At 39.2% G+C, this 26928-nt stretch overlaps 1 protein-coding gene across 1 annotated transcript; it reads left to right on the top strand.

Annotated features, from left to right (window-relative positions):
* Positions 1-15561: 15561 nt before the first annotated feature.
* On the top strand, positions 15562-17133 carry LOC133419849 (gonadotropin subunit beta-1-like). Its single transcript, XM_061709315.1, has 2 exons — positions 15562-15738; positions 16939-17133. The coding sequence occupies exons 1-2, from the start codon at positions 15580-15582 to the stop codon at positions 17131-17133; spliced, it is 354 nt and encodes a 117-aa protein (XP_061565299.1). The 5' UTR covers positions 15562-15579.
* The last annotated feature ends 9795 nt before the right edge of the window (positions 17134-26928 follow it).

Here is a 26928-nt window from a genome sequence, read left to right as displayed (position 1 = left end):
TGCAAATTAATTTTTTACATACTAAAAATTAAGTAGTTTATACAAAGACTAATCTTTCTTGATCTACATAAAAATTTCATGCGAAAAAGTTGCCTTCATTTTTTTTAAGTAGATCAAGCAAGATATTTTTTACTGTGGTTGTTCTACTTAAACAAATAAAGCATGTTTCATCTAAACAATCTGCCCAATAGATTAAAATTGGTAAAGGAAAGGTAAATACAACAAGATCATTGCTTGTTGTTTGTTGTGTAAATGAAAAGATTGCCTGGGATTACTGCTTGTTAAGGAAAAAATGCACAATGTCTTGTTTTTTGAACAAATGCAGATTCAGTTCAAAACTAGATGTATTCATGTAAAGCAAAAAACTTCATTTTTAATTGTTAATATCACAGATTTAAATATGTTATATTTACATATTTTTTTCAGTGCATAACTGTTTTTTCTATGGAATTACAATATAATAACTTAAACAACATGCCCAATTGTCCCTCTTATCTATGACTAACTCAGATGGACACCTTTTAAAGATTTGAAATCACTAATTTCTTCATTGGCCTGTTCAGAGAAGGATTCAATTTTATTATCCACTGAGGTGGAAAGTTTCTTAGCAGATTGAACCATGTAAAAGTATTAACTAAGACTGGAAAATAATCCACAAGTAATGCCAAACAGGTGTCACTGATGTGCAATTTGCATTGAAATCTTTTGTGAGTTTCCAGAGGATGAAAAAGTCAAACATAATAGGAATAGCATACATCCCAGATAGGCGTCTTTATTCAAAGTAAGGACATTTCTCTGAAAGTGGCATCTTTTAAAACAACCATCAGAGTCACCAACCTTGGTGACTGATGATTGCGGAAGTAATCGCCGAAACATGTCGAAAGACATCAAAAGAGTCAGCAAGTTAAACCCTGGGTCTATTATTAAATGGTAAGGTAAGTAAACATTTGTTAGGGACCAAAAGGAAGCAGTTCAAACAATTATGCATTAGAGCTGAACTTATATTTGCATAAAAATGGCAATTACTGTTAGCATGGAGGAAAACTTCAAAATGAAATGCTATTTTCAAATTCTAAGAACTTTATTTCTCATCGAAGACCAAATTTTGCCTCCAGCAAGACTAAAAAGAGTATCCCACCTAAGTGATAGTGTGGGTAAGGTCCCTACGAACAAACTGAGGCACATTGTGTGTTCAAGTTGACAACCAATGTCATACAAACTACTGTCAATGAAAGTGGAGGGTTTGAGTTTATGACTTCTCATTCTCTAGAGCAAGATTAGTGTATTAATGACAAAATGGGCAATTGTTTTTTTGTTTTTTTTTTCTACATTCAAACAAGAGCAGCCTGAGAGTGCACACCTTCACTGAGGCTGAATAAAACAATCCTGCAACCAGTGACATCAGACATTGTGCTATTTCCTTATAACCTTTTGAGGAATCTTGCTTAATAACAAGCAGACAACCACATAACTTCCTTGGTAGAAGTGAAAAACATTCAGTTGTTTATCCTATGAGGGTATCGTGTCACAAACAGAAGCTCTTTAGTTTCATGCAGCGGTGAAGATGAATGCGAGCCTTTCGAAAACATCAATCACTCTCCTTCCGCTACTTGTGTGCTCCTCTCACTCTCACTCACTTGTTTTGATGACAACAAATGTCATAATTAGAGACTGAGTTGCGTGGGAGTAGCACACCTCGATTCACTCTGATCCAGTTTGCTTCGACTGTATGAATTACTGAATTCGTTTTTAAGCTTTAGCGGTTTGTAAGTTTCCAATTATTTAACATTTATAAATCTTCACTCTAGGTTATGAAGAGTCCTTGAAGTAGACAGACACATCATTACTTCTGTGCTCGAGAAACCAACATCATCAGGCTTCCGGTAAAATCCTTGAAAGCAGAAACCAACAATGCCGTTGCTCCTTTGGAAAAATGTCAGACTCTGATTAACAGCACACTTCCATCACAGATATGGATGGTAAAGTAAAGTTATGGTACACCAGTTGATAAACAATCTGTTTGTGTTTTTTTTAAAAACAGTTACCTAACTTTTAAGGTCAGTATCATAAAAAGTGATGTAGCAGGTACATTTGGCCACAAGTCCAGAGTGTAATATTGTCACAATAAAAGTACAAAAATTGTGAGTCGATAATGTTTTACTTAGTGTTTGTGTAAAGTATTATTATTCAAGATACGTGATGCCAAACAGTACATATTAATTTGTTATTTTTAAGTGTAATCATGTCCTTTCACATCTCTTGCCCTCAACACATATGTAATACATAACTAACCTTATACTTTACAGTACATTACATGCCTAATCTGTGCCAACTGCAATGCAATGTTGGTTCTCAGTGGTGTCTCCCCACTTTTAAACCTCCCTTTTTATTATCACATACATATTTTTTTAACTAGTTATGTTGTGAAACCAAGAAAGTGATTTCACTTTACTTTTCTTTTTTTTTTACCTGTATTATGAAACTGCTACATTTTGCAGTGTTGTACAGTACATTGCATATTTAGCTTTGGGACTCGGCTGAACTTTGTTGAGAAAATGAACACTTCTGTTAAATCCTTCATCATTCAGAACAAACTGACTTGATTCAACCTGATTTGTTTTAGAGATGTGGTCAACAGTTAGAGATTACTTAACAGTAATAGATTTTAACCGGTTGCCTATAAAAATCACTTCTCTCAGGTGTTGATGAGTCAAACAAACTACAATTACGAAAAATAAATAAAAAATGCATTACCTTTTGGATTAATGAATTCTGAGAACAGAGAATTTGATATAGTGAGCATCATTAATGTGCAAAATTAGCTCTTATGGTGAAAGGTTTGTGGAAATGTTATAACTTTATGAAACACTATATGTTTATTTTGTAAAAAATGAACAGTATGTGCTGTGTGAGTGGAAGAAATGTTTGACCTGCACAACAATGTGACCCGTGTTCCATGTAGGGATCTGACTTTATTATGTGTGACAGACAGAACGGCGCCAAGAACTGAAGGTTGGCTTATTATAACAATGTTCAGAGACAGACTAAACAAGATAGGGCCTATTCTTGTGATATTCAACAGAGGTATAAAATATCTGATCTATATTACACACTGGGATTTGCTGGGATTCTGACAGGGTTTAGTGGGGAAGTGGGGAAGTGTACATTGCTGCGTATCGTAAGACCACCGTTACACAGATTTACAAAGCCAGACAATGCAGCATCAGGTGAGCTAACTGTTGAGTCTCCATTACCAATCCTCCACCCTAATGCCACCTCAGATTTATCTAGATCATTTTGAAACCTCCTAGGTTGAATTTGATTGTGCAGATAATTAGTTTTTTCTGCAGGTCCCCTGCAGGCCTAGAGCTGAGATTCACAACAATCAGCACTTATAGTCAATTCACTTCAATCCATCTGAGTCAAGTATACGTTTGAATCAAAAACTCTAATTAGGACAGAACAGCCTGTTATTCCAGATACAATATTCCTCTAAGGAATGCTAATCATCCCCTGAGGTATTTTATAAATCTCTACTTGTAATATTCCTGTAGGGGTATTTTAGGTTGCAGCTCCTTTCTAAAAAGTATCATACAACCACTGTGCTTCTTTTTGGTAAAAATAAATCTGAAACAAAATGTAAAATTCTATGCAGGGGTTTACAGTATCCTTGTGAACTAATCGGTACTGCTGACGGTACAAATATCATTCACTGACTCTGTAAAGAGCTCCTTTCCAGTCACCCCTCTGTATTTCCGATACTTTCCAAAGACATCAGAGGAGCTCTGCAAAACATGTAGGCGACCTTCCACCAACTGCATATTCATTGCGCACCCTCATCCCATGCACTTCGTTGAGCATCCACCTAATGTCAGCACTTAGGGGAGCCGTGAGGTCAGTAGTAATAAGGGTTGATGAGGTGGGGATGTTTGGTGTCTTATTATGCATACAGTAAGTTTAGATGCATTTTCAGCTGATGAAAGTGCAACAACACATCAAAAATCCTACTTTCATATCATTTGCTATAGCTCAGCCTTTCAGTTTGAACATGCTTTTGTTAACAATTTACAGTTTTTTCAGCTTTTAACCAATTAGTAGCCAAAATGAATATCGTAGAGCTTTTCCCATTTCCCATTTGTTATATCACCAAAGTAATGTGAAACATTTGCCGGGGAATTTCAGAACTATAATTCATTTATGTAGATTTGCTGATGGGCTTTGGATCGTTGACCTATTGCAGTTTTGACCAAGCTTTACCTGTCAGACAGATGGCCCCACATTTGCCTCCAGAATATTTTGGTATACTGACTACAAGGTGCCCAGGTCCCATGGCTGCAAAACAACCACCAAGCCTGGACAGCAAAACCACAGGACCTGGAAATATTTTTATAATGCTTTCTAGATTAGTGTGCAGCAACAAGTGTTTCTCTCAGACCTTTGCTTGTGTCTTTCCCTCATGGCATTATGTTAACACAATGCCATGAGAAAAGGTAAAACATGTTTTGATGGACAACAGTGTTATTGTGTGGTTTGTTATGATCAGGTGATTTATTTAGTTATTTAATTGTTTCACACACAAAAAAACAAACATGGGCATTAGTTATCCGGCTCCTTTTTTGTGGAACCTGCTCCCAGTTAAAGTTTGGAACATATGAGCCCGGTCCGCCTTCAAGATTAAACTTAAAACGTCCCTTTTTGATGAAGCTCATAAAAGCTCATATAGAGCTGGCTCAGTTTCCCTTTTGTTATGCCTTTAAAGGTCTAGACTGCTGGTTACCTTATATGCCCGGCTACCTTTTCACCGTTATCTTTACTCTTCTTGTATTTATATCCACCCGATTCAAGTGGTATATCTCATAATTATTTCATTGTTTTCCTTTGTGCCTCTTTCTCTTATGAATCTCATATCTCCAACAGGTAATTACAAATGGTTGCGCTCTGGTCTGCTGGAGGTCTTTCAGCCCTGTTCATACATTTATTTCTCCTCTTGCTTGCTCACAATGCAGGATTACACTAAAGCAAAGATTCAATGCAATCTGTCGGCTCCCACAATTAGGCTGTTTTTATGGATTGGCATTATATCAACTTTTATTCTGGACTCTATTGGAATGAATTGGATTAAAATGAATTACAAGCAATAACACTGAATTCAAATATGATTGACCTGAAATGACCCGTCTTTGATTAGACTGGATTGTACTTGTCCTCTGTGCTAAGTGCTTTCAGATGACTTTTGTTGTGATTTAGTGCTATGCCATTAAAGGAATGAAAATATACGCTGCACATGACTGCAGTGTTTATATCATTCCGACAAAACAAATTTATATTAAATCTGAACTTAACCCCAGCCTTGCCAGATTCCAGCAGGTTCTGTCCTAATCTCGCTGCCATGATGAGCATTAGGTGAGTGACATCATCTACTGCGTCATGCTGGGTGTGGTCATGAAGCAGAGCTGAAACTTTACACTTTGCTTTTCAGTCTGCTGTTGAAGATGATTTCCATCACATTTGACCATCCAAAAGCACCTCCAGCTGCATACGTAATATGCTGTAAAAAGCTTCTTGTGGTACCACATGAGCTGCTTGAAATGTAGTAAATTCCCAAGGTGATGGTGGGGGGGTTAGGGGGTGCAAAGCATCAGTCTAATCCAAAAAGTTCAAGTTAGATTTAAGAGGCGCTCACTAGAAGCCACTATTCACTGTGGGGCTGGGGAGGACAGATATACCACATTGCTCCCAGAGTAGATACCTTGTGGCTGTTTTTAGTTATCAAACAGACAGCTCACTGACTTTTACTTTTGCACTGAAAAAAAGTAGAAAAAAAACACAAACTTCTGCTTGGAACTTTGTCAAAGGGCTTTTTTTATTTAGGTTTTATCAGTCATCTGTTACAGATCAGGGGAACTCGTCAATACTGGCTAACTTAGCTCTGAAACACAGCTCAGGGACTTTGCTTTAATTTCTTTTTTAGATCTTTTGAATGAGAATTGGTTAATTAAGGTGCAAATAATAACATAATTTTTTTATATCTTAAACGATAATATTCCAGCCTGATAATCATTCGACCGTCACTTCTCCTCTCTGCCTGAGGCTGGCAGCTCCAGGCTATTTTAAAACTGATCGTGTAGCACATGTGGATAAAGTTGTTTTGTAGATAATTTCTCCAATTTTGTTGTAATAGTTTTGAATTAAGTCAATCTGACAACTTTATTGGAGAAAAGACCTCGTTGAATAACGAGTCGAGTAACAAATTGGTCAATCCACTGATCTTTGCTTGAATAGAACTTTTTTTTGTTCTTTCAGTCTGATTTAAATCAAATCAAATCAAATCAAACTTTATTTATAGAGCAATTTTTCGTACAAAAATTGCAATACAAAGTGCTTCACATAAAACAAATAAACATAAAACGTATTAATGCCCTCCCCCCTCCCCGCACACACACAGACAGACACAAACACACACACAGACACATATGCAGACACACGGTGTAGACATGGCTAAGCACAGAGGATCCAGGTGAGGAAACGGTAACAGGAAGCCGTCCACACCAGGAGGTCTCATAACTCGCAGCTACAAGGGAGGTCTCCACAGAGACCATCCCGGCCCAGACGGAAAGAGGAGTCCACATCACAGCGGTGAAGCCGTGGTGCAGAGCTTCACACCCATCCAGGCCAGAACCACCCCCAGGACGACACCCTGCAGGCCAGAGTCACTCCCAGCATGGAGGCTCCCCATGAGGAAACACTGGAGATAAAAGCTACAAGAAAGCAGGATAAGATACACTAATAGAGTTTAAAAAGTATAACATAACATAAAATCCTAAAAGTATGTCTAGAAAGCAAGACATTAAAAACTAAAAGAATAAGACAGTAAAATGTATAAAATAGACCCTAAATAACGACTAAAATATTTAGATAAAACATTGAGATAAAACAATAAAAATAAAATATGATAAAAAAGGATAAACTAAAGATTAATATAAAACAGAGCAGTAAGATCCAATAAAAATAGGCGTGAGCATAAAACATTTAAAAGAGTTAAATGAGTCAGTTAAAAGCCTGATTAAAGAGATGAGTCTTGAGCCTCTTTTTAAAAACATCAACAGTCTCTGCGGCCCTGAGGTTCTCCGGGAGGCTGTTCCACCATCGGGGACCATAATAACTGAATGCCGCCTCCCCGTTTGTCCTGGTTCTAACTTTTGGTATCGTTAAAAGGCACCGGAGGACCTCAGGGTCCGCGAGGGTCGATAGGGTAAAAGTAGTGCAGACAAATAAGAAGGCCCAAGACCATTAAGACACTTAAAAACTAGTAAAAGAACCTTAAAATCGATCCTGAAGCGCACGGGGAGCCAATGCAGCGATTTTAAAACAGGTGTAATGTGCTCCCGCCCTCTGGTCCTCGTCAGCACGCGTGCGGCTGAATTCTGTAATAATTGTAGGTTGTGCATGTTCTTTTTGGGAAGACCAGAGAGCAGGGCGTTACAATAATCTAAACGACATGAGATAAAAGCATGCATTAGCACCTCCGTACAAGCATTAGCACAAATAGCCTTACACAACTACCCCAAAGCCATCTGTACCCCTTATCACCCATCACCCATATCTACATACAGTGGACAAAGAGAGATGCGAAAGCAGAAAGGAGATGCGATGCAGGGAGTATACTTGGATGGACAGACGGATGGATGCAAGCCTACCAAAAACCAGACTAGAAATATACCGTAAGTTGATGAATCGTTTAGCAATACTGACAAATTATGTATTAAAGCAGCTAAAATTCAATTACAAACCAGGCTAATGACAAAATGATTAATTACACTTAGTATTAGAACAAACAATGATAAATACATAGATAAAATTCACTTAAAAGCCAGACTACAAAGGAGACTGCTGCTGTCAGATCTTCTGGAAGGTTATTTAAAGGATATTTTAGTTTTGCCTCGCTTTGGATGTCGCTCAGCTAGAAGACCTGAGGATTTCAGAGGGTTCATGGAATAAAAGGAAATCTTATGATAAAACACTTTGCATTTGATAATGTTTGTGGTCTTTCTGGTGCAAGCCAACACACCCATTTCCCCATTAAAGTTCAAAGCATTTGACTTCTATGGATCAAATAAAACTCTAAATGCCTCATGCGTAAATCTCTTTCCCATTATATAATTTGTTTATCTTTCATTTAAACAACAAAAAAATGTCTGATATGGTACAAGATATGATCAGGAAATAACTGTGGTGTAGTGGTAAATGTAAAATTGCATGTAAGTAATCTTTATTTGGCAGTATTCGCCTTTTTTTTTACAAACACACACCAAAATATGTCCTCTGTTTTTAACCCATAACTCGTTAGACTAGGAGCAGCGGGCTGCCCTTTTTTCCAGCCCCCCGGGAGCAATTAAGGTGTTGGGCCTTGCTCAGAGGCTCAAAGTGCTTCATCTGTGAGGTCTTGTGAGGAGAGTAAGGTACTGATAATAAGGAAGAGCTTAATAAACAATAGCATAAAAACAAAGAAGAGGTCATCAATTCATGTCTACAATGGTATTTCTGTGAATTTGGGTGCATAATATTAAACTAAAACTTTGGATCTATTGAAAATGTTTTGTTTTTAATATTTATGTAATATTCATGATGTACATTTGACCTATTTGACATTAAAAAAACGCGAAGAAGGTAAACAGATCAATGACTGACTTGGAGGCTAAACAGCTTTCAGAAGACACTGATATTGAAATTATTATTTTAATTTATATATTTTTTTAGGATAGAAAAGGCCAACATAGGAGCTCAGAAAAGAATGTCTTTCTGTTGACAGACTTCTTCCATCTGCTGCACACAGAAAGTTTTAGCGCAGTCACCAAACACACAGTTGACCTCTGACCTTATTGTGGAGGAGTTTATTTGGACTCAAAGCATGAGGGGAGAACGTGAGTGTGGCGTGTCGCAGCTCATTTAAGCCAATTTGAAACAAAGGGGTTAAAAACAAGTTTGTTTTTGTCAGTGACCATGAACGGGGACTGGGCAGCAAAGAGCCATAGGTTTCTGCAGAATGATCAGCAGAGCGTGACCAAGTGGGGTGACTGTTTTTAATATCATAAGCATTAACCTCTGACTAACATCAGTAAGATATATATATATATATATATATATATATATATATATATATATATATATATATATGGCTTCATCCAGCTTGGATGAGCCTTTTATACCCAGAAGAGCTTTATTTTATTGTAGTGCTCAAAGTTATGAACCACAAAATAATTCAGGGCACAGAGACCATTACCTCGTCCATCACCTCTGAAATTTATTCCCATTGAACATTTATGCAGCATCACAGGACAACCCCTCTTATAAGGACAGAGAAATAAATATCCTCACTGGGACGATGCTGTTTCCTTTTACTTGCTGCAGAATAAACTCGCTATTTTTAGGACTAAAATATTGACAAGAACTTAAAAGTCTTATCTGCCCTTTCCAGGTTCCATGTTGACTCTAAATAAGGCAGTTATGTAATGAGCATTATGAATGCAGTTTCTTTGTGGATGTACGTTTCAGTTCTGTATTAATAAATCACATTTTTCCATACACACACACAGTTAAGTTCAAGACAAATTCCCAGATGTTCCACCAACTCCTCTGAATATGACTAATGGTGTGCTGCGTTCTGAATGCAAGATTAATCGGCCATGATTTGTGTTCATTAAGGACAGAATGTGCATTAACAGCAATTTCTTTCAGCTGACATTTCCTAAAGGAAGTAACACCTCAGAGAACAGGGGTGACTCTATAAAATTCCTTGCAGCTTTGTTAAGCAGGAACGGCAGTTCAGCAGGATACCGGGGAACTCGGGGGTCCCTGGTGGCAGCAAGGGCAAAAGGGACGGCCGTTGGATAGTGTGGTCGCTGCCCAAGTGGTTGTTTTATTGTTGCTGCAGGGAGTCCAGCTCATGGTGCAGGTCTGACGTTCTACTGAGTGCAGCAGTCTGCAGAGTTTAGTCTTAACACAAACTCACAGATGCTTTCTCTCCTGTGTGAATAGAAGCCAAGTCGTGCAGGTAAAAGCAAAGTACATTCACTCAGCTACAGTTCTGAAATATCCACGCGATTTGAGAAATGTCACTGTTTCTCACGTGCTACATGTATCAGATCACTTGTACTTTTCAGATCTAGATTTATTTGTTTTTTTTATTTATTTATTTTTTTTTGGGGGGGGGGGGGGGGGCGGTGACATCCACTGCCAATCCAGGAAGCAGGAACACACGGAGGCACATGTCAAGCACTGGAAATCTGCAACAAAAACCACAAACAAAGCACAAAACCAACAAATCCAACACGGAGCCAAAACACAAGCAGCAATCAACCCAAATCACAGTCTGAGCTAAGGTACCGCTAACTAACCCCAAAAACTACAGAGCAAGCATGCAGGTGAACAGACCAGTGTGTATGTCTATGTGTGTGTATGCCTGTATGTATATGATCATGCGTGTGCGTGTGTGTGTGTGTGTGTGTGTGTGTGTGTGTGTGTGTATGTATATGATCATGCGTGTGTGTGTGTGTGTGTGTGTGTGTGTGTGTGTGTGTGTGTGTGTGTGTGTGTGTGTGTACATGTCTTTGTGGCTATGTGTGTGTGTGTATGTGTGTGTGTGTGTGTGTGTGTATGTATATGTTTGTGTGGCTGTGTATGTGTGTGTATGTGTATGTATACGGATGTGACTGAGTGGCTATATATGTGTGAGTGTGTGTGTGTGTGTATGAGCGTGTATATGTATGTGTGGCTAAATGTAACTGTGTGTGTGTATACATATGTGTGTGTATGTGTGCATGCATGAATGTATGAATATGTATACGTGTACGTTAGTGTGTATATGTCTATGTGGCTATGTGTATGTATGTGTATGTGCAGATCTAGATTTATAAATAATAATCACTTTTTATTTTATCAGACACGACTATTGCAGAGCGATTATTGGATGGATGGATGGATGGATGGATTAAAAAGTAACAATAGAATACATCATAAAAACGTCTTTTTTTTCTTCTCTTTTTCTCTTTATCCTCCTCTTTCTTCTTTTGTCTGTGTCTCTTTAGTGGTCCCTGTAGCGGAACTCCCATTTCCATCTTCCTCTGTCACACCAGCCAGCCGTGTATCTTCTCTCACCACATCCAGAAATGTGATTTTTCTTGTTTTTCACCTGCTCTCCTCCCACCGTGTATTCACCATCTCCTTTACTCACATCCTACCTGGATGTTCCTCTGACGTTCATGCCCTGTCCAGCCTCGTCACTCCCAGACAACATCTAAACACCTCCAGCTCTACCTCCTCCAGCTCTGCTTCCTCTCTCTTGCCAGTGCCGTTGTCTCCAAGCGAGGCAGAGGGAATGAGTCCACAACCATCTCATAAACCTTCCCTCAACTCTTCTTTCACAGGCCCTCTTCTCCATCCTCTACCCATCTGCACTCTTTTCTTCACCTCTTCCACACACTCACCATGCTTTTTATGTACACACATGATCTATTTAAACTTATTTACAACCAGAAAAATGTATGAGATGTGAAATGCAAAAATATGGAATAAAGGAAAATACAATTTACATAATGATTACATAAAGTATAATTGGATCCTAAAGATCTACTATAAATATTAATTCAGGCATAAGAATAAACACTTTAATGGTTAAAATCCCAATTGCTTTATGTTTTTTCAAGAGAAAATTAACATCATCAACTTTATAGCTAGGCCTAATCACCTGAATACACAAAAGAAAATAAAACAAAACAGAGAGATTCATTTTTATGCAGGTCTATTTTTTTAATTAAGTGTTATCATGATGCCTTTTATTGTGGGTAATAAATGATTTGTTTTTTAAGTTTTGGATATAAAAACAGACCTGCATAAGAGAGTAATTGTTTTAAAGCCAACCAGCCACATACCCACCCCGACCCTTTAAGCTCCTTCTTCTTTAACGTATTGACGTGGATGTGTTTAATGAATTGATTTTACTTGTCCGACATAAATGCTGCTACAAAATGCTTTATGATGACCCCGATGAGGCCGGCAAGTCCTCAACCTTCAGTCACGTTTTAAAGTTGTTATATAATACAACAGATGCTGCTGCATTCTTGGCCTCTTTCACAAATTTTCCCTCCCCACGTACCTTGGAAGTAGGTCAGATTGTGGTAGAAACCTTTGGACCACTCAGCAGGAAAAAAAAGTTTCAACTTCACCCCTGAATTCTGATTATGGACATTATGACGTCAATAGTTACTTCCCTTCTCCCTGAGCAGCTTGACTGCAGTTTTATTTGTGCATCTAAAGTCATCACAGAAAACTGCATCATTTGGACTTTATATTTAAGAGATGACTTGCACAGTTTTGAAGGAGGCTTCAGAAAAAAAGAGAAACAGTAATGGTCAATGGTTTTTTTGTATCTTTTTTCGATAAACTTTGTTGTCTTCTTTCATGTCAACATTTCCATGATTTGTATTTGTTTTGCTTCATGCGTCACATTGTTATGTCGCAGCAGGTTTCAGTTGCTGGTGGCCACGCACTGGTTTTTTTGTTCTTCACCATCTCCATTCACTCTTAGGTTTCCCTGGTTCATCGCTAGATCCTCACCTTTGGCTCATCGTGTTTTTTATTTATCCTTTAATTATCCAGGAAAGTCCCATTGAGATACAATATCTCTTCTGCCAGGGAGTCCTGGTCAAGATGGCAGCAGAAACATAAATTCAGTTTCATATAAAAGAAAATACATACAAGGACAAGTAACTTTACAAAAAAATAAAAACATATCAAAACAAGAAACAAACAAACATAAAACATACAAGGATCAGAAAGCTAAAAAAAATTCATGACAAATAATGACACTTGTTTAAAAACAATGACATTGTTCTGTGAAAACTGATTTTAACATATGTTTGAACATGTTAATAAATTGGATATGTACAGAGGTAGTTTACCCAGTAATGCTTTTGCAATGAATATTAACATATGTGATTTTCTCCTTAGACTCAGTGAAGTCCATTCAACCATTTGATACAAATTACAATGATGTGTACGTGCACTTGAACCAGTTACAAACCGCAAGGCAGCATGATAGACTACATCCAGTTTTTTCAAAAGAAATGAAGATGCATGCATGTAAATTACATCACCATAGTCTAATACTGACAAAAAGGTACTTTGTACCATTCTTTTTCTAGCTGCAAAAGGAAAACATTTTTTTGCACGAAAATAAAAACCTAACTTTGGTCTGAGCTTTTTTAGGAGGCTATCAATATGAACATCAAAGGTCATCAAAGTGTCTGTGGTTTTCCATGTCTTGGCTGCATCGAAATGAACATTTGTATTTCAGTTATCAGCTTCCTGCATCTGCAGTGTGCTTGCTTTGGGTTTGGTTTATTTCTTTTGTTTGTTAAACCCCTTTTTTTTCTTTTCTTTTTCTAACATCAACCCTCTGCCACCGAGACTCTTTCGAGGTCTCCATCACCACTTCAGTTTCAATTTCTCACAAAATTTAGGTGCTCAGAGGAAAATATTGATTCAAAGCAAGGACAAACACAGATGTGGCCGTCCCCAATGATGAGCATGAATCAACTGTGTTTGTGCTCTCACTGCCAGAAGGGGGAGACGATGATTCTGCAGCGTCCCTGAATCTGACTCCTGATGAAAAAGCTCACGAGTTTCCTCAATCTTTTCTCTATAGTCTGACATTTCTTTCACAGTCTTTATCCTACACAATCCTTTTAACTCACCATCTTGTGTTTATACTCTTTAGCTTTTGCCCCACTTGTGTTAAAATCCTTAGTATAATGAAGCTGAGTGATTCTGACATTTTCCTTTTCAAATCCAGCTCGTATGTGAGTAAACGTCCAAAGGCTGTGTCAATATTTGGTATGACAGGAATATACCACAAAAATAAAAATGTATTTTTAGCGGTTTGGGAAGTAAAATATGAGTCAAGTAAGTTTTAATTGCTGGGTTTCCCCAACCTTAAATCCTAATAACTAATGGGAAACCCTTTATCTCAGGAAGATGTGACGCATTTTGAAAATGAACTCTTATATAAATTATAAAGGTGGATAAAGTGTCCCTGACTGTATAACTGCCTACAAAGATGAGGATTTCAGGTAAGAACAAACTGGAAACGTGACACACATGCAAAGCAATGGAGGCGGTGCACAACAAATTAATTACAACCTCTCATATCAGTGTTCTCCATCTCACTGTGGGGGCAGATTCATTTTTTTGATTCTCTGCCTCCATCTGAGCCTTTCACTCATATAATCTAAACAAGATTTCTGAAGATACCGACTAGCTCCTCGTGGGTAGGAGGAAAGACCTTGAGCCAAGCACCATCCCTGAAGCGTTGAGGGGGAAAAAGAGGAGGATTTGCCGAGAGTCAACAGGTTGGAAACATAGATCCCAACCAAGGGCGAACAGATCAAAAGGATTAAGAGCGGTGCTATTTAAGCAATGGAGGCAGCAAACCGCTACAGATGTTTGGAGAGGCACGGAAGAGGCAACTCTCACAGCAAAAGTTTAAAGTGACTCCAGCACTCCACAGGTAAGACTCCTGCTCACAACCATGATCTGATACTGTCTATATTACCTTTGGCATAAATGAGATTATACACCAGGAGAATCTGTAAAAGCAAACAATGAAACAACTAAATCTATAAAAGAAAATATAGTAGTCACAGCATAATCTGTTATAAATAAAGTTTGTCTCTTATCTGCTTGTGTTAAAATATCTTAGGAGATAAGGAGAAGATGCTGTGTCTTTAAAGGTGATTTAAATGTTTTGAGCAAACCTTTTCTTTCCATCACTGTCTAATTGAAGTTGGGATTTACTTACTTACGCAATGAGGAGTGTGACTGCACAAATAAATGATCTCTTTATCACTGATTTTCTTAAATCTTCTGCGCCTGTTATTTTCATTTCAGTTCAGTTTAATGCAGTTCAATAATACTTATTAATTACTGTCAGGAAAGTGTGTATTTTGCTCACTTTCTGAGATGCTGTTTAAACTCCTCATTAATAATTTTTTTTCTACTGTGATCCAAATCATTATCTTCTGCTTGACAACATGTTTTTTTTCTAGGCAGCGGCTACAAGTCTTCTCTCATCACTTAAACAAAATGGGGTTTGTTTTGGGGGTGTTTTTGCTTTTGGCTTTCAAAACACTTTCTTCTTGAATATTATTCTTGAATTTGTTTCAGTAAAATCATAATTAACACATTAGCTTTAATTGATATCATCGGCCTTTCCTTGTTTCCAATGTGCTCACAATAGGGTGGGATGGTGATTAAGAGCATTCTTTTAGATTTGTTTTATATCATTTTAATACAATACAACCACATTAACATTGCAAGAAACCCATTTTTAAATTAAAACAACCATCAGTTTTCATCTACAAGTCCCTAAAACAATGTAAACTTCAAAAATCTTAATCAAGAAAAGAAAAAGTTGCAGTGCTAGAAACACATTTTGATGAAAGTGCTGGATCTTCTGGGATAGTTTAAAACGTGTGAAACCTGATCCCCACACGTGGTGTTCATCTGTGCTGCACCCACCAGGGGATGAAGCTGGTCGTCATGGCAGCAGTGCTGGCAATGGTGGAGGTGGGGCAGGGATCCTGCTCCAGGTGTCATTTGAAAGACGTCAGCATCTGCGTGGAGCGCTGCGGCATCACCGAGTTAATCCACACCACCATATGTGAAGGATGGTGCTACCAGGAGGTGACAGCTGATTCACACTGTCAAAACAACACTTCTAAGTTGTGACACTTCTTGCATGCGATCTGTCATGATACCTGTCAGGTACTATGCAAGTATTTTGCATGCATGTGTGCATTTGTTTAAAGGGATTGTGACATGAAAAACAAATTTTTCTTGATTTTTTGTGTTTTGTTGGGTGTCTTGACATCAATTACACCCAAAAAACAACGAACTTTTAACATTCAGTGTATTGTGTGCTTTCTGGGATTTTCCGCATAACTATGCAAAAACGGCGCACCTGGTTTGGTGGCGGATCGTTACGTAACGACCCGCTAAATCACCGCCCCCTCCACCCAGCTCCCTGCCTCCTCTCCTCTCCAGCGCACCATAAAGGCTGATGATTTATGGTTCCGCGTTACACCGACGCAGAGCCTACGGCGTAGGGTTACGCGGCGACGCGCACCGTACGCTAAACCCTACGGCGTAGGCTCTGCGTCGATTTAACGCGGAACCATAAATCAGGCTTAACACGGAGCTGTTTAGAGCCTCTTTTGTTCTAATCACCGGAGGAAAACTGCTAAGAAGACCCGCGGCCACTGACTGGACTTAAGATAAGGGGACACTGCTGCTTGCATGCCTTTATTTTTATGATTGTTTGCTGTGGTTCGCCGTGCTGCTTTTCCGTGCATGCTTCGCCTGTCGCTCCCGGCTTAACTCTCCGACGCCGCTGTGAGCGTTGGAGGAGGTTGGGAGGAGGTTTGGAGGAGGAGCGGCGCAATGATTGACAGGAAAGGGGGGAAAGGAAGCGTTTTTCACGGCGCAAAAAAACACTGTAATAAAAAGCCAGGAATAGAGTACTAGAGTGAATTTTTTCTTGTTACACTCTTTTAGACACATTTGAGGGATGTTGGCCAAGACTTTTAATAGTGTTAAAAGCATGTTAAAAATGATGTCACAATACCTTTAAGGCCAGAGCATAAGGCTGTCATGATTGTTCATTTTCATAGTTTTCAGTATTTCTTTCTCTATTTTAGTTTTAGTCAAGTATTCATTTCTTGAAAGCTGTCCGATAACACTGTAGCAGAGACTTTCTCTCATAAAGTATGGTTGTATATTTATGGCCTGGTCATTTTTAACCTGAGACGGAGTCATCCATCTCAGGCATTCCTTTCTGTATGACAATTTATTTTGGGATGTAATGTTTGTTGCTGTTGGTGACAGGATTCCATATTCATGAACCATGGTAACCAGCCTCAACAGAACATCTGCAACGGAGACTGGACCTACGAGGAGAAGTTCATCGAGGGCTGTCCAGAGAGCTTCATCTACCCTGTGGCGACAAACTGCGGCTGCACCACATGTAACACAGGAAACACATTCTGTGGCCGCCCACCCACAATCTTACCGAGCTGCTAAACTGCCCATTTGTTCATGTAGCATGACCTTATTTTCAATGTTTTGCTTAACAAGCGCTGAAATAAAAACATTTTTAAAATTACTCCTGTTTTCCCTTGGGTTTTTTTTTTTTTTTGTCCCCAAGCATCTAAAACCACTTTGAAAATGCCCTTTATCCACTCCACAATGTCTTAAAGCATAATCCTCCAACGGTTCGCTGCCACAGAGCGATTTTATTGACAGGGAGATTAAAATGTCCTACCGACCGTTTTCCTTTTTGTCCCAGATGCGGTGACTGACCCCCAAAGTGCAGCAATGCTGCAAGTCAGGTTTTCATTCTGAGAAAGAAAAAGAAAGCGTCACCTGCTTTTTGACAGGTGTAAATGAAAATAAAGAGGCTGCAGTATAGCTAAGCGCTTCACTGGACGGCATGCTGGTCAGTGGCTTCCCTCCGTAGATTTCACAAAATATAGGAAGGGATTGGAAAGCTAAAATTAAATACAGCATCCTCTGAATCATGATGCACATACTGTATGTGTTTATGTCCTTGGAAGATGCTTTAGGGGTATTTTTGTCTCTTGGCATCAGTCAGTAATGAGAATAGTTTTTTGTTTTGTTTTGTTTTATTTTAAATGTCACATTGGTACCAAATAAAAGAAGAGTTTACTTTTGCACCAAGAATCAACAAAGACATTATCTGTCCACCCTTCCAATATGACAATTGAAATTTACTTAAAGGATATCAAAACTGAGGCAAAACATTGTTAGAATATTGAAGGAAAAGTACTCACATGGATACGTCACTTTTTTATACTTGAAATATTAAAAGTGGGGCAATCATTTATCTATTAGCATCAATTTATTGTTGTAGCTGTTTAAGGCAGAGCCAGTTTGGGCTAATTTACCTGTACATCAATAACACCTTTACAAAGCCATCAAATGCTACTGTACAAGTTTCTTTTGTTTTAGAATTGCGTTGCAAAAATAGATTTATTAACAAATCCAGCGAAGCTGGGGTTCATTCGTCCTGTATCATAGAAGTCAAGGTGAATGTAAGAATCATTTTATTTATTTGCATTTTCCACAGTGTATAGTACCGGTACATTTTTTCTGCTTTTCTGGGACCAGGTCACAGAGGGAAACAGACCGAGTAAAGGTCCCCAGACCTCTCTCTTAGCTCTTCCCAGCTCCCAATTAGCTCTGCCAGAGACAAACATGTGTTCTTGATTCCACTGAAAGATATAATCTCTTCAGTGAGTCCCACATCTGCCCCGAGGCCTCCTCCTGATGGGCTGGAGGTTTCCTGAGGAGGTTTGAGCAGCCTAACAAATGACAGAACCGCTGCAGCTGGTCCTCTCAATCTGGACAAGCAGTGATTCTTTTCTGATCTCTTTGCATGATGCTGAGCTCCTCCCCGTATCCCTTAGTGATGGCCATGCCACCCTTCCAGGAAGGCTAATTTTGACAATTTTGCATTCACCACCTCATCTTTTTCCATAAACACAGCTTATAGTGTGCTGCTAAAGAAACGTACATGTAAAGGTATCAATATGTCATCTTGTAGTGCAGCCGTCAAAGCCAAATGAAGACACTGATGAAACGACCAGTAACAGGAAAAGACAAAAACTGTTAGTTGATTACTCAAAGAATACCGACCCACTTTGACTTTGTACTACAAAAATACTGTATTTCAAATAAACAAAATGCATTATGTTGTATCCACTCAGTGCCTTACGTAGAGATCAGAGCTCCACAAACTTGCCTGTCGCGTAAATGAAGAACCAGCAACCGGAGGTGAGTTGTTAATGTCTCTCCCTACTTTATATATGATGGCATTGGTAATGTAATTCATACTATCAACTTACTACCGCCAATGAGATACTAAATCTAGGCTATGTCCCGCCTCCTCGCTGTAGATTGAAATGGCGCTGATTTGACACACGTTTCAGAATTGCAACCACAAAAAGAAAAAGAGAAACTGAGGGAAACATTTCTAAAATGGAGATGGATTTAGAAATGATGGAGAGAAAAAAAGGCATAGCCCTGAAATATGATTGTGCTCTTGGTTAGAGATTTGGATTTGCTGGTTCCGATTCTAGGTTTTAGTTCTGAGATTTTGGGGTTCTGATTCACAATATATTTGGCGTTAAGTTGACGCCATATAAGTGTTGTCCTGGGGTTGGTATTTGGTTTGGATTAATTAATAATTTAAGTGCTACAGTTGGAGATTGATGTGTAATGCTATAATTACAGGTAAAAACTGAAAAATCCAATTTCCAAATCGTTGTCAACCTATAATTAGCTGTTTGGTTGTCCGGAGGCTCAGCAGTAGATTTGTTAGGGAGATAAGCAGCTGACAGACCAGCAAGCACCCACGCTTCATCTGAGGTTCTCACTAATATGGGGCACCTGCTCATTGCCGAACAGCCGATGACTATGGTTATTGGTTGTCTTTTTCACACATATTCAAGTTCCTCACATTTTGTTGTGTTTGTTCATTTTAAATCAAAAGCAGATCTTTGGAATGTTTGGTTATACAACTGTGAGACAGTCGTGCCTTTTTATATGATGCTCGCAGTCGAGCGCCACTGCATCAACCTCCATGAGTGGTCAGCAGTGGCATCTATGTTTAACTGAATTCATTTCACAAATGTAACGCCTGTTTATGTCAAAGGTGATGCAGATCAGAAAGAAGACCAGTCACAAGGTCGAGGCAGATGTAAGTATCAGTATTGTGTCGTGGCACAAATCTGGTGAAGGATGCACAACTGTTTCTGCAGTGTTTAAAATGTCCAAATGTTGGTTAGACTCCATCATTCTTAAATGAAGGATTTATTAGGCTATTTTAGATTTGATAGCCCAACTGAGTAATCGGGAATAGATGGTTCCTATCCAACAGGTAACTAATAACCTGTGCAAATAAAGTTTTGAACCAGTGGTTACCGTTAATGAGATCCAGAGTTTCTTTGTCCTCCTTTGAGGGCTGTTCCTTTTCCACAACCGTCAGAGCAGCATTTTAACGGCCAGGGCTTTGTGGTGGAGAGAAGAGACTGAAACAGCTCCACTTTGACTCTTTAGAATCTGAATATACACGTGCTTTTACATTTCCTGCAAATCTGATGAGACAGAAGAGTCATATCAAGATTTTTAGATTAGATTATATGTCTTTATTGTCGCTGAACAATTTTAGTGAAATTGGCAATGCAGCTCTCGTATGCAAAGAAGAAAATTTGCAAAAAGAACCACAGCAAAAATACAATAAAAGACTGTAAAATACAATTGAATATAATATTCTGAAATACAAGGAAAATGTGCATGTGAGTGCTCTTGCGTGGCTTGGAGGAGGGTGGGTGTATGTGTATTGCTGTCGGGAGGGAGATGTCAGGAGGTGTCTGTGCGTGAGTGTCTGAGGGGTGGTGAGGTGTGTGATGTAGGCTGCAGGGGGTGAAGGATCTGACAGTTCTGGGGGAAAAGTTGTCCCTCAGCCTGTTTGTTGTGGTCCGTATGTTTCTGTACCGACTGCCTGATGGAAGCAGTCCATGGCGATGGATCTGGCCCTCTTCGTGACCCGGCCTGCATACAGTGGGGCAAAAAAGTATTTAGTCGGCCACCAATTGTGCAAGTTCTCCCACTTAAAAAGATAAGAGAGGCCTGTAATTTCCATCACAGGTATATTTCAACTATGAGAGAAAAAATGAAAAAAAAATCCAGAAAATTACATTCTCTGATTTTTAAATAATGTATTTGCAAATTATAGTGGAAAATAAGTATTTGGTCAATAACAAAAGGTCATCTCAATACTTTGTTATATACCCTTTGTTGGTAATGACAGAGGTCCAACGTTTTCTGTAAGTTTTCCCACAGTTTTCACACACTGTTGCTGGTATTTTGGCCCGTTCCTCCAAGCAGATCTCCTCTAGAGCAGTGATGTTTTGGGGCTGTCGCTGGGCAACACAGACTCTCAACTCCCTCCAAAGATTTTCTATGGGGTTGAGATCTGGAGACTGGCTAGGCCACTCCAGGACCTGGAAATGTTTCTTATGAAGCCACTCCTTCGTTGCCCGGGCGATGTGTTTAGATCATTGTCATGCTGAAAGACCAAGCCACGTTTCATCTTCAATGCCTTTGTTACTTTGGTCCCAGCTCTCTGCAGGTCATTCACTTGGTCCCCGTGTGGTTCTGGGATTTTTACTCACCGTTCTTCTGATCATTTTTACCCCACGGGGTGAGATCTTGGTGGAGCCCCAGATTGAGGGAGATTATCAGTGGACTTGTATGTCTTCCATTTTCTAATAATTGCTCCCAAAGTTGATTTCTTCACACCAAGCTGCTTACCTATTGCAGATTCAGTCTTCCCAGCCTGGTGCAGGTCTACAGTTTTGTTTCTCACGTCCTTTGACAGCTCTTTGGTCTTGGCCATAGTGGAGTTTGGAGTGTGACTGTTTGAGGTTGTGGACAGGTGTCTTTTATACTGATAACCAGTTAAAACAGGTGCCATTAATACAAGTAACGAGTGGAGGACAGAGGAGCTTCTTAAAGAAGAAGTTACAGGTCTGTGAAAGCCAGAAATCTTGCTTGTTTGTAGGTGACCAAATACTTATTTTACCAAGGAATTTACCAATTAATTCAATACAAATCCTACAATTTGGATTCTTTCCCCCCATTCTGTCTCTCATAGTTGAAATATACCTATGATGAAAATTACAGGCCTCTATCATCTTTTTAAGAGGGAGAACTTGCACAATTGGTTGCTGACTAAATACTTTTTTGCCCCACTGTATATAGAGTCCAAGTCTGGGAGTGGGCAGCCCACAATGCACTTGTTTCCTCTCCAGTGCCGTGCAACTGCCATATGTAACACCGAGGCAGAGGATGCTTTCGATGGTGGCCCTGTAAAGGTTTACGTGCAGACGAGAGGAGAGTCCAGCACGTTTCAGCTTCTTGACGAAGAAGAGACACATAGTTCTGAATAAAATAGTCACAAACGTAAGGGCACCATAAATCATTTCCAATAAAAGCTGAAGGTTTAAAAGTTGTTTTAGTTAATATTCCTAGTTTCCTCCGAGACTGAGGAATAGAAAGATTTTATTGCACATTTTTAAGTTTTCCAGACGACTTCATCATTTTAGAAGAAACTCTGAGGTTGGAATCGATGAAGGTCACATGACAGTCTGATGAGAGTTTGCCAAAAGACATCTGAATAATACCAAGACCATAAGAAGTAAAGTACGCCGATTTTCACAACAAAAAGACAGGACTGCTAGATGGCTGTGAAGTGGGATCCTTTTAATGTCCAGGTTAAATGCACAAATCTTGTAGAGTGATTCCTACACTCACATAAGGCCAAATAAAGGATGGCTGAATCAATCCCTGACCCCATGACATGCAGAAGTGTTCTTGAGTAGCCCCCATGTTCCTCGCCAATGTGTTCATTATGATTATAAAAAAATCTGAAACTGACTTTATATAAATAGAATATGTAATAAAATTGAGTGTGTTTGTGCGAATGGGTAAATGAGGCCTTTATTGCAAACCACTTTACAGTGCCTATATGTTAAAAAGGTGCTACTGTATACTGTACATCTGCAGAGAATTTACCATTGCTATTAGTAGTGCTTTACATACAAAACATACCGTTTTTATGGTTTTCAGTTTTTTAGAGGTGGGGTTGTGTGAAGCACCTGTGAGCAGTTAGCGCCTTACTAGCAGCAGACAGCCGGCACGGCGCTGTTTTCAGATTAAGATCCTTCAGTCTGAATCTTCAAGCAATCAGGAAGACGGTCAAAAAAGAGCACATTTTTACCGTTTTAAACAACTACCTCAAACATTTTGTAGAGGTGGGAGCGTATGCTTAACTGAGTTTTACACAGATTGCTGGGCGAGCTCTCGTAATTCACACCCCCTTGCTCTGTTCTCTTCTACTCCAACTAATGACATCATCATCATTTTTAACCTGTGTTCCTTTCTTCCCAGCAGATGTTACAAATCTGTTATTGTCCCTATTCTCTCCTCTTTCCTGTCCTCTCAACCACCAACTGGTCGAGGCAGATGGCCACCCTTCCTGAAACTGGTCCTGGCAGATGTTTCTTCCAGTTAAAGGGGAGTTTTTCCTCTCCACAGTCGCCTGGTGCTTGCTCAGGGCGGGGGGTTGTATCAAAGAAAAGTTTTGATGCAATCTGCCGGTATCCTTGGTGAAGCAATAACCATTAATAATAATAATAATAATAAAACTTTATTTGTATAGCACATTTCATACAAGAATTGTAGCTCAAAGTGCTTTACATCAATAATAAGGCAAACAGCAAGTGCAGTTTAAATAAAGAGAAAGGTATAAAATAACAATCAACATCATGTCAGATCCTAGCGTTCTTATATGTTACTTAGTTACCATAATCTCGTTACAAACACACATTAAAAACATTAATCAACATCATATCAGATCCTAGTGTTCTAATAGGTTACTTGAATTACCATAATCTCATTACGGAGTATAAATAGTGACAGTTAAATAAATTTAAAGTTTAAAAATATAAAAGTTTAGAAAAAATTAAACAGTACTGTAGGCACATACAGTGCAGAGTAAGTTAAAAGTGCAAGTCGGTGCAGTAAGAACTGGAACAAGTATTTAGGGTATTTAATGATGAAGGTGGGTCAAGGTGGTGATGAAGGTGATGAGGGTGGGTCAATCAAATGCTTTGGTGTACAGATATGTTTTAAGCTGCCTTTTGAATATCTCTAAGGTGTTTGCTTCCCTGATATTTGAGGGTAGTGCATTCCACAGTTTTGGGGCATAGTTAACAAAGGCTGCATCACCAATCTTTTTATTTTATGAGTGTTCTAGCTGGTGTGTAGTTTGTTAGGGAGTTTGCAATGTAGCTTGGTCCTTGTCCATTTAGGGCTTTGTATGTGAGAAGGAGGGCCTTAAAACCAATTCTAAAAGTCACAGGTAGCCAATGTAGAGTAGCTAAGATTGGACTAATGTGTTCTCGCCTCTTGGTTTTGGTTAATAGTCTAGCTGCAGAGTTTTGAATAAGTTGGAGTCTTTCAGTGGTTTTCTTAGGAAGACCAGTGAAGAGTGCATTGCAGTAGTCCAGTCGGCTAGATATGAACGCATGAATTAGCTTCTCAGCATCATTTTGATTTATGAATGGACAAACCTTTGCTATGTTTCTGAGGTGGAAAAAAGCGGTTTTGGTCACTTTGTTTATGTGTGAGTTGAAGTTCAAGTCTGAGTCAAGGATGACGCCAAGACTAGTTACCTCAGGTTTAATCCAGGAAGTTAATTAATGTTATTTTCTTAGCTTGGTATGAATTGGGTTACTTTGGAACGAGTTGAACTGTATTGTCGAACTGCCATGAGATGACGTTTGTCATGATTTGGCGCTATATGTATAAAATTACTGTTGTGGTCACTTGCCTTCATGTGCCATTGAGTCAACATGTTGTAAAGCAAAGATGTTCTGATTACCATCTCCAATCTTTTGTGTTCAACATTACTCAGCAACATTTAAAATATATATAACCGTTGGAAATATAAACCTGTTAAACATCAACAGCGTTTATAGTAACAATCAAGGTGTGCTGAAGTTAGTATTTAATTCGAAGCACACGTTTATAGGCAATCGATTGTCTGCTTATCTTAAAAACTCAGTATTGAATTTCCCAAAAACAAGCTGGCAGCTCATTAGATGCATGCTCGTATCCTTTAACAGCAAAGTGAAATAAGCGACAGCCCCCCCCTCTTTCTGTCAACATCCAGAAGGACTTTCCACCTTCTCACCCTTATGTTCATGGATTTTATTTCAGCCTTTAAAGCACTCCCCTCTCACGTCTGCAGCTCAGAGTCAACACGGCAGGCTGGATATCTGCTGACAGGTCTCCGTCCGTTCAGGTCATTGGTGTCGTGTAATAGTGGCTTGTTTTTACTCAGCAGCTCCCTGGAGGTGTTTTGCTCCTGCAGCCAATATTTAAGGAGACATTTTATCAAGTTTATAGCCAAGTCTGTCATCGCGCCTCCTCTGCTAGCAGAGGGAGGAAATGAACACCGTAATGCAGGCAGGCAATCTTAAAGTTTCTAAAAACAAAGACCACAACATTTTCAGACATCAGCTGTTTACGACTGACATTGACTTCTGAATGAGTGGATGCATTTTCATGAGAGATTGGCTTAAAAATAGATGGAAACGGCTTTGCTGTATTGTGCTTTTAAGTTTGTTTGTTTTTTTTCATGGTGCTGTGATTCGTCAACTTGATATTAATTGGTTTCATTTAAGCCGTTCAGAGCAGCGGAGTGACTCACGACAGACTGAAAGGCAGCCAGGCTGCTCTGAGGCTGCAATGGAAGAGATTGGAGGGCTTTGAGATGAAAACATGTTCACAGTCGCTCCTTGTTCGACCAACCTGAAACTGGTGCCGGTGCTGAGCAGCTTCCTGAGCCACGTTTTAAGACCCACTTTGCTTTTTCATATCCACAGTCTTTATAGAGCCAAATCATTACGATATTGTACCTAAATGTCTTCAAATGTTGAAGTTCCCTTAGCGCACACTGAATATCTGTAGAGGACAGCGGTTCACAAAGGATACATATCTGTTTTTGATCAAAATAAGTGTATTAATATTTCCAGTCATCTTTGATAAAAAAAAATAATGCCTTACACTTCTATAGCACTTTCCAACGGTACTCTTACCGCCCCAAAGCGCTTCATACTATATTCACACACCGGTTGTTAGCAAAGCTACCATGCAACGGTGCTGGCCTGACAACCGGGAGCCACTGGGGGTTCAGTGTCTTGCCCAAAGACACTTTGGTGGCAGGAACTAAGTCTTGGACCACTGACCTTCAGGCTCATGGGCAAATGCACTACCAATGGAGCCACTTTCTCCACATAAAGGTTGTTGTAGACAACGGTTGGAACGCTCATTGCTCTGCTGACAACAACCACTGTGATAGTAGAGCTGCAGACAACTTTTCACTAAATCCAGGTGCCATAAAGTAAAAATCCTGTCCAGCAGTTGTTCCAACCAGTCACTAAACCAGCTGCTCTGCAGGTAGATGGTAAGTCAGTAGAGAAAACACCTGTTTTAAATGTACAGGCTGGTCCAGAAACATGGCAGGGTTTTTACTTCATGACACCTAGATTATACACCTCTGCTGATTTTAGGACAATAAAAGTTGCTCTTCTGCCATCACAAAGTGCAGATAGACAGTCTCCGCTGCTTGATTTTGCAGTACATTCATTGTTTAGTCCTTTGCTTTGTTTCTACACTACAAGCTCGACACTGATGTGACATAAAAGTGGTAGTCAGATGGAATTTTGTTTTGCATCTAACTCAGTAAAGTTTAAGTGCCAGCATAAAACCAGTTTTCTTGGCGCTGACGTGATGCTTTCTTTCCGGCTGGGTGTCCAAAAACAAAATAACAGCTCTAAGTTTGGCACTGGCCTCCAACAAGGACTGGAACTACTTGGGAGGAAAAGACATAAATGCTACGATACTGATGTGAAGCAGGTGTACTTGTTACCAATTACCATAGTTATTATACGATTCCTTCGTTCCTCACACACTGTACAGCTGAAGGGAGGGATATTATTTCAGCAAGTGCATCTATTTTGTTTTTTGTTTAAGATTAATCTCAGTGTGGTATTAGATTAAACAGAGATCAGCTTTATTCTAATTCACCCACAGGGACCCGTGGATATCTTTGTGACAAACCATACAGTGATTGTTAAGATTTTTCAGTTCAGCGGAGGCTATCATCACTTGAATCATACTGCTGATGGGAAAAAATAACCTGAAGGATCCCTTGGTCACTCAGAA

Source organism: Cololabis saira, chromosome 2, assembly GCF_033807715.1.
Source record: "Cololabis saira isolate AMF1-May2022 chromosome 2, fColSai1.1, whole genome shotgun sequence".
NCBI classification, from domain to species: Eukaryota; Metazoa; Chordata; class Actinopteri; order Beloniformes; family Belonidae; genus Cololabis; species Cololabis saira.
Note: the sequence above shows the minus strand (reverse complement) of the source record. Positions and strands in the feature narration are given on the sequence as shown.

Coding starts and splice junctions, on each gene's coding strand:
- LOC133419849 (XM_061709315.1), top strand. CDS start 15,580: ATGAAGCTGGTCGTCATGGCAGCAGTGCTGGCAATGGTGGAGGTGGGG. Junction 15,739..16,938: donor AAGGATGGTGCTACCAGGAG/GTGACAGCTGAT, acceptor TGTTGGTGACAG/GATTCCATATTCATGAACCA.